Genomic DNA, 9,415 nt, shown 5'->3' with positions numbered 1-9,415 from the left:
GTTGTTTTATTTGTTACTATATTTTTTAAGCTTACAGTCTCACAAAAATGTTAACAACACTATATAAATGTATCGGTTAATACAAGTATGAAGCGGCCATATAAGAAAATTACCTCATTTATATTGATCGTTTGAGTAAGCCCAAAATGGTGCAAAGTTTTGGCCGAAGCAGGAAATCCAGCAAAAGCTGGAAGAAGTGTGCCACTTTACTCTCCTAGTAAAATAGGCAACCGCAGCATTTTTCAGAACAATGTAACTTTCCAATTTGGAAGGTGTCGCTGATATCAACCAATATGTATGAAGCAAAGTGCATGTTTGTTCTGTTGTATTCGAGTCATTGCACTAATTATTTAACTAAATAATATCACGGGGTCAATCAGTTGCATTCTATTTGTATCCGATGTTAGGTATGTACTGATAATAAGAAAGATAATACGGAAAATAAACTTTAATGTAAGTGTAATAATCTTTATTCTGGTAGTATAATTTTAAAAGACGGATTACCACATAAAAATATACTATTACAATATGACTTAAAAACAATAATTATCAAGTATTGTTGACTTGCTTGCAACAATTACATATATCGCATCTGATAATGCTTAACAACGAAAGTAAAAACAACGAAAAGTTTGACGCACGATTGTCTCACATTAATATTATTGACGTCAGCAAATAATAATCAGTACCTACTTTGTTTAAAATATTTCGTGGCGATATGTGCAACCGAATATAGATAGGTCATGTTTTTAAAGACTTAATTATGATGTTCTCTGTGTAATAAATTTATACTAATATTATAAAGAGGAATACTTTGTTTGTTTGGTTGTAATGAATAGGCTCAAAAACTACTGGACCGATTTTAAAAATTCTTTCTTCGAAAGGTACATTATCCACGAGTAACATAGACTATATTTTATATGAAATATGTTTGATAAATAGATTTTGAGGCGGTACAAAGTTTGCCGGGTCAGCTAGTGTGAAATATAGTGAAGTTAAAAAATGATCGACCAGATTAGGGTACTTAGGGTTCGTACACAAAACTGCGATGCGACGTCGCATCGCAAAAATCTGCGAGCTCCCTCGACGCATCGCAAGAACTTGCGAATTGATTCGCATCGCACAGTGGTTGTTGTTGTTGGTCACCCTGAGAGACGCTACGCCGCACGATATCGCATCGCAGCAATTCGCATCGCAATTTTCTGCGTTGCGAATTCGCATCGCAGTTTTGTGTTCGAGCTAGCGGTGGGTCGTTGAAGCGTTTTCCATCAACGAAACGTCAACGTTAATTTCCGTTGATCAACTAGTTGATCAACTAGTTAATTTCGTCAACGTGTTAACGTTTCAACTTGCCTCAATGATAAACGGTTTTTAACTATGCTGCAACGCGTCTCAAGTAACGTGCGATAAATGTTATTTTACAAACAATTTGACGTTGTTTTGAAATTGGATAACTTAAGATGATCTTCCCTTCATACTTTTTCAGGCTTAGGACTGACTGAATAATACGTTTTAAAACATTATATTCAGGCGTATTTAAAAGATCATCTGATTTTATGTACAGTAATCCAATTTACAATTATTATAATTTATAGTTACATTTATTATACTCATTTTTTTCTTTTTTTTTTTTTTTTTTTTTTTTTTTTGTTTTTTTTTTGTTTTTTTTTTTTTTTTCATTTTTATGTACATCATATTCTTTCATAGGTACCCCTTGAACCGATCTTCAGGCGAATTGACGTGAAGGAACATGATTTGCTCAACTTTGCTCGTGGTCAGCCTTGTACGTCTTTGGTTGATAATAAGACCAGTTTTTGAGAACATCCGTTCACAGGGGACGGACGTAGCCACTATATTGCAGTGCCTCACAAATATTTTCTTTAAATTAGGGTACACAAATTGATGTTTTTTCCACCATTCTAGTGGACAATTTAAGTTTCCCGATGGATCTTTGCGAGGTAATAGCTCATCAGATAGGTACATATCTACTTCCTTGATTGCTTTTGAAAGCGGCGTTCCCTGAGTTGTAGTACTCGCAATCATTTTATCAAAAATCTTCCAGGGGTTCAATTCATCATTCTTACTTATTTCTTCACTGAGTAAACCTGTAGACGGTGTTTCTGTTTTGGCGATCAACGCAGCAACCATTTTTCTCACCCTTTCTTTTGTTTTGATCGCTTCATTTGGATCACCAAATCCTTGCATTTTGAAGCGGGGGTCCATAAAGGTGCACAAAGAAAACGTACCACTTTGTTCAATGCCTCCAAAACGGTCAATTAATCCGGATCTTAAGGACAAAGCGGTGTCTTTAGCGGCAGATAGTAAATCCGCTTTAAAAATTAATTTTTCACACGCTTCTTTTAGGCATCTTGTCACTACTATCACGGAACTTCCCGATACGTATTTCTCCCCGCTCATAGAATTTGTTATATCTTGAAAAGGTCGTAATATTTGACACAATTGTGAGTACAAAATCCAATCTTCATTACTTATTACATCTAAACGACCATCTGTGAAAGCTAAAGTGGCACGAACAGCTTCTTCAAGCTCAACAAATCTGTTCAGCATTAGATATGTTGAGTTCCACCTGGTATCTACAGCTTGGCTAAGACGTTTAGGTTCCTTGCCTTGTTGGAGTTGGTATTTTTGTAGCCTCTCTGATGAAAGCGTGCTTTTTTTCACATGTGCTACAATCCTTTTTACTTTCGAAATATTACCCTCGACTAGTTTGAGAGCATTCTCGACGATCAAATTCAAAGTATGTGCGTAGCACCCAAAATTCTTCCATCCTATAATGTCTTTAACAGCTTTTACAATATTTGGGGCATTATCTGTCACTATAAAATTGACTTTATCTTTTAAATTAAACTTGTCTACCAGTGTTGTAATTTCTAAGGCGATGTTTTCGGATGTGTGGTGGCCGGGAAAATGGCAGCACCCTAACAACAGTGTTTTTAATTCGAGGTCGTCACTTAAATAATGACCTGTGAGAGCTATGTAACTCTCAGTTTTTAACGAAGTCCACATATCAGCTGTTAAGCAAATTGAGCCAACTTCATTTTCTATTTGATCTCGGATAAGATCAAAGGTTTTCGTGTAAGCTTGTTGCATTAAGGAGTTTGACAGAGTTTTTCTTGTAGGGAGCTCGTACCCCGGTATCCACCTGCAAAATTTTCGGAATGCTCTTTCTTCGACAATAGAAAAGGGATGGAATGAATCTGTACAAAGGTCTAATAAATCTGAATTGATTAGCTTTTTTTGTTCGGCGCTAATTTTTTTATTTACAAAGTCAGCCATCAGTCGCTGACGTTTATTTACAATCCTCCCGGTCTCATCGGTGCTCTCGACTGGCCTTTGAACAGAAGCCACGATAGTTTGGTTTGCTCCTAACGTAGATAGATTTGATTGGACTATAGGCTGAGACGGAATTTGAGACGGCGAAAAAACAGAAGTATATATTGATACATGTTTCCGCTTCAAATGGCTCTTCAAATTTGCCGTGGTCGATTTATACGAGATCTTCTCTTTGCATACATTGCAAATAGCTTTCCCGCTAGAATCGTCTTTTTCAAAATGAAGCCATAAATTACTATTACGTCCCGACATTCTTGTAACTGTCTTCCTATATACAAATTTACACTTAATTATATTTACAAACACCAATTAACATTAATACTTTAAACATTAAATACAAACACCGTTATTATTTACGACAATTAGCAAAGTTACATATGACCTCGCGCGAGACTTGTCGCAAACAAATCTCCAAAAAATAATGAATGAAAGCGGAAGCGGAAATATACATTTCTTTCGTAAACAAACCAGTATAAACCGGTTTCTCTCGGACCGGGCGAGACGAGCGGGGACCAAGGCCACGCGTCGTTTCATTTCACGGATATTGATGCTTAATAATAAATAATAATGTCATCATTTGTATTAAAACATATTTCAAATTTTAAAATAATTCTCGTTACAAAATATTTACTAGGTAATTTTTAGATATATTAGACAATTAGAGTTCAAATAATTTCATGATACCGTCCATCTAGATAATATATTGTTATTTTTAACGTAAGTTAATTCTACACAAAATACAATTTACGTTGAAAATAACGAAACGTTCCATTCAACGTCGTCAACGAATTAACTAGTTAATTTCTATCGGGTTAACGTTGATTCGTTGAAAGTGAATCAACGTTTAATTTAACTAGTTCGTTGATTCAACGACCACCGCTAGTTCGAGCCCTTACACTTAAAGGAGGTAGGACTGTTTAGTGTAATATTTTTACGTAATATTTTAAACTCGAAAGACCACGCTTTTGTCAAATGTTTAAAATCAATAGGTTGTAGTGAACCATTCGTGTTTCACCTCCCTAGTATCTCCGAAAGGATCATTGACCACGGGCAATGGCTTTAACAAACGGTTGTATAATATTATAATATCAATTCGAGATGACGGATGTAATTAATATTTCATTCGGTCGCATATCAGGGCCCATAGGGGATAAGAGACAGCGACCACTTGTTACTAAATGCATTAATACGAATTATAGATGTTATGAAGTCATTCTATTGTGGTAACAAGTCATACATTTTTATTCAGTATTAGAAACCAAAATTTGCCTATCGCTATGATAAGCAGGTAATAAGGTAAAAAAAGAATAAGTACTAAAAATATAACTAAAGGAAGCAACTCAAAGAATGCATTTTTAAAGGTGGTAAGGTGAGAATTTTTTTAGTACCCCACCTGCAGCACCTATAATTTAACATCTATTTCAATATACGTAATTATGTCCTCATACTAATTAGCAAGTAAGTACATTCAATTAATTTAAAAATCGTTATCATATTTTTTCGCTTTTCATTTCATTATTTTAATAGCACGAAGGTAAGTCGTGTTTAACGTAACTCGCGAATGACACTATTCCTGCCCATGTCCGGTCCAGTACCTAATAAATTTATATGTTAGGTAGCGAAGAACTATGACCTTCGTGAAAGTTTATCAATGATTCAAGTTCGACACGAGTATTGTCTAGACTAGAATTAGAAATTGTCTGTTTCATTTTTGTAATTCATTAAAGGTAATGTGTAGGTATTTCCTTATAAAAAGACAATCACAAATTGCTTTATATACCTACCTATATAGAGAATTGTGGCGATTATCTACATTACAATAACTTCATCTGGTCACGTTTTGAGCGGCACTCGTCTATTATTTAGATTATTTTTTTATATCTCTACACAGGAACAAAATTAGATCAGGGGCTCTCGGGTCATGATGCGCGACCGAGCGATAGCTACACAGATCACATGACCCCGAACTATGTTGAACACAAATATTTTTGTGGCCATAAATTTAACATTACGTTAGTGGATTAATAAAATGTAACGTCATCAACTCGTTTAGGCCCAACGTGTTTGGAAATGGTGAAATTCTAAAATTAGAAGGATTAAGCCAGGGTGATAGTACCTAGGTACTGTAAAAATGATTTCCCACGCCTTAGATTTTTTTTTATAATATAGTAGTAGCAGACGAGCATGCAGTCCACCTGATGGTAAGTGGCTACTGCCGCCCATGGACATCTGTAATCAACCCCAGATAGGACTAGATACTCCTACCTAAGGTCGACCACAGATGCGCCGCTAACCCTGAGGACTAAGCTGGAACGCCTCGGAAGTCTGTCTCCCTTACCACACCCTTCAAACCGGTACACAGTAGCGCCTAACACTGCTGTTATTAGGTAGAAATAGGCCTTAGATTTGCTATCTAGAGTCTTTGCGATTTAGAGTCAGGTACTCAAGTTGCTCACGATATTTATATATTATCACCACTAGCTGAGTGCCCGCAACTTTGCGTGTGTGTCAGAAGATAACATTTATATATTTATTTAAACTTAACTCTTGATTATGAGGATTTTAATGAGATAATTTCTAAATATTACCTCAAGATAGGGACTATGTAGGTAAAGGTATATTTCAACTCCTTGAATTCCATTCAGTAGTTTTGGTAGGTGAAATCTTGAGTAGGCGCCCCCACCGGCTAGTGACCTAGATGAGTGTAGATACACTCGTGCCCCTCTTTCCCTTCATTTTATCTGCCAGTGTGTCCATCTTAAGTTTGGGACAGGTACAGCAGGCAGTCTAAGAGTAAGTCTTTTAAAACATCGGGTTTATATGTTCCTTTAATAGTAAATATCATCTCCGAAAATTCTCACTGGAATTTGTGAATATGAAAACAATCTTAGTTTCCGCCGCTTACGCGTTCCATCTCAACACCAGTGATTCTGTGTTGTTAGACATAATGAAGAATTGGATTTAATTAAGAATATGTGCACGAAAACTAGCATGGATGAAGAGAAAGTGCTTACTAAACTAAAATCAATCTAGAAATGTATTACAAGGGCCCTATAAGACCTACTCACACACTGCAATGAAAACGTGTGTTTCAATACAACGCAATACGTCTTGTTGCAGTGGCAAAGTCCTAGTAAGATGACTTAATTTCAATTCAAAGTGCAACTTCATAACGATGTGAAAACAAATTCAAGTGAAAATAACAAATTATACGCGTGTTTAGCTGTTAACGTAATCAACAGTGTAATTTTCCATAATTATTACATTATATACCTATGTATATACTTAACAGCGTAGGGAATTCATTTTCATTGTATTAGAAAATAAAACTACAATTACACTAAAATTGCCATTTCATATAGATATCAAATGAGATCTACGGAGGTTTCTCGAGAATCATTTCTGTAAATGTATTACCCATATTGGCCCAAATGAAAGAAGATACTGTATACAATACATACAAGTGTCGGTGTTATCTTAGGTGACCCATTAGGCTGCTAGGAGCTGATAACTCAGTATTTCGCAGCTATTTCGATCAGTCGCTCCTCAGACGCCTCTGGTTGTGTACACTTCGTACGTCGATTGCCTTGCTACTCTTCAGTAGCTTTTTCACACTTATTTCCTCACTTATATTTTGATGGTGCTGTCTGCATTGTTCTCGAACAACAGATACGGTCTCTGCTCAGACCGAATTGATAACGACAAACAAGTTGAAGATCTTAGGGATCTGTCGTCGAGTTTCTTCGTCAAACTGTGTAAAGGTAGTGATAACAAATTCTATTTTTGTTTTTTCGACAGAAATATTGATTATATTTACCTTGATCGAAGTACAATTCTTTGTTCTCAACTTATCATTACTAGTTGTTATATAAATATGTTACTGATACTGTACACATTTTACTTAATATTATATCGTATTCATAATAATGAATAAATAAGTTAGTAGGATTATAAAAACGAGCATCGAAACTAAAATATGTGTTTATCGTATTTCAGCTTGCCAGTTAAACAATATGGCTGCTCTTCCTCCATCAGCTTTTTCTGCGGGACGCATCCGCGAGACCCAACGTGACATGAAAATATCGAATATCCGGAAAGGATCCGAGCCTATGAAATTTTTCAATACAAATTGTAAGACAATAAGACAAATTAATTTTACCACGTATCATGATGTAATTAAGTTTTAATCAAAAAAATGTTGATCTTTCCAGTGACGGAACTATCGCCATTGAAATACAACAGCAAACTAATGAACAGTATCTGGGGTATCTACAACCGTTATTCGCCGCATAACGTCAAGAAAATCAACGACGCTCCTAATTTCAGCTCGGCATTCCAGCAGTAAGTATTAAAGTTTAGTAAGTCCGCTTTATTAATAATACCATAATACTTAATATAATAATACTACACGTAATGTGATTTTTTTATTGGTTTGATAATGATTACTATATAATAAGCGCCTGTTAATATTTATTAGCAAAATTCACTAACTGCGTTAAACGCAATTTAAATGGTCCGAGATGCAAGACGCGCATTAATTAAATACATCTTTTTTAATTGATTTATTTACTTATAAAGATAGTTTCTTTCTAAGTAAATAAATAGTCATAATAAGTATAGATGACTTAATAGTCACGGAATAGCACTGGTCTTAAGTGTTTCTTTTACTTCTCTTATTATTACACTTTGTCTTTAAATACAATACTATTTATCTTACATTGGTTCAGAACAATAGTGAAATAGACTTCAAAGGGGCACTCTTGCATACCTCAATGGGATACAAGCATATGTGAATAATTTAGCGTCAAAAATAATCTTAGAAAATAGAGTCATAAATTAGGGGTTGCAGATGTTAAAGAATGCCCAAACTGTCCGTCCTATTGCACGTGGCAAAAATACTTCTTTATGTAAAAGATTACGAAAGACAAAATATCACAAATTTGTTGCTATACATATATATTTAGGTGATACGAGTATAATGCAAAAATTATGTTTATTTTGAAATGACGCTTGTATTACTTGCTTGTTTACATAAAATAAATTATTTATCGCTTTTTAATTTCAGAACAGCTGTGAATTCCGGGAATAAGAATGAGACTATGTTAACTATACCTGGCGCTAATTTGGACAATATGTGGACCGTTAGTTACGCTTCACAGTCACATTAGTCTAATAGTCTAAGACTAATGGCTCATGTGCCTATATAGCCAATATATTTCTAAAAAATGAATACATATTATGACGGTATTGAAGACATTATGGGTATAGCTATAACTCTGCTGAGAAGTTCGCACTGCACAACAAAAAGGTCGTCTAGTTTTGCCGGAGAGAAATAAAGAGTAAGAGATTCCCGGAATAAAAAATATCTGAAAATTGTCGGCGAACACAAGAATGGCCTTCCTATTTGAAGATTTTTTTTCTTAACTAAGCTATGTTAAAAAGGCGCCCGGACCCCCAAACCTCTGAATATATACGCCCATGGAAGATGTCTACAATTACCTATAAAAGATTAAAGATTCAATTTTTAAATACATAAATCAATGTTTCAATAAATATACCTAAGATTATAGTAGGTTACGTTTGTGTGTAATCCGTTAAGTCAGTAATAACAGTTACAGCGGTAAACGATACTCGCGAACTCATTTTACAAGATGCAAGTTTTTGTAATGCTATAGGAGTGGAGCTAACGACAAAGAGTTCCAGTTAGCTTTGTAAGGAACTGTTTCATACCGCCAATGAATAACTAAAAAACAAAGAAATGTTTTTCGAAATGAATGTTATTGTTATGAATGTACCTAATTGTCTGAGTTTATTACATATAACGTACAGTCCAGTACGTAAAGTCCGTATAGGATACAGTATAACGAGGTATAACTAATGTTAATTAGTTGATGGCTTGATATTATGTTGACTGATGGCATGTGGGTTTTTAATAGCGCTGGACATGTTAAGTTAAACTGTGACCAAGGGATTACGAATCTTAAATGTATCATTTTTAAATGAAAATTTTTATAACCATTCTATTTACAACAGGGTATGTAAGAGAGAACATGCCACGATT

At 34.9% G+C, this 9,415-nt stretch overlaps 1 protein-coding gene across 1 annotated transcript; it reads left to right on the top strand.

Annotated features, from left to right (window-relative positions):
* The first annotated feature begins 6,842 nt into the window (after positions 1-6,842).
* On the top strand, positions 6,843-8,891 carry LOC140753698 (uncharacterized). Its single transcript, XM_073088462.1, has 4 exons — positions 6,843-7,115; positions 7,351-7,485; positions 7,566-7,695; positions 8,420-8,891. Exons 1-4 carry the CDS (start codon positions 6,992-6,994, stop codon positions 8,520-8,522), a joined length of 492 nt encoding a protein of 163 aa, XP_072944563.1. The 5' UTR covers positions 6,843-6,991; the 3' UTR covers positions 8,523-8,891.
* The last annotated feature ends 524 nt before the right edge of the window (positions 8,892-9,415 follow it).

The sequence above is a fragment of the Epargyreus clarus genome, unplaced genomic scaffold, assembly GCF_041222505.1.
Source record: "Epargyreus clarus isolate Ecla_fem2 unplaced genomic scaffold, WU_Ecla_fem_2.2 ptg000027l, whole genome shotgun sequence".
Lineage (NCBI taxonomy): Eukaryota > Metazoa > Arthropoda > Insecta > Lepidoptera > Hesperiidae > Epargyreus > Epargyreus clarus.
Note: the sequence above shows the minus strand (reverse complement) of the source record. Positions and strands in the feature narration are given on the sequence as shown.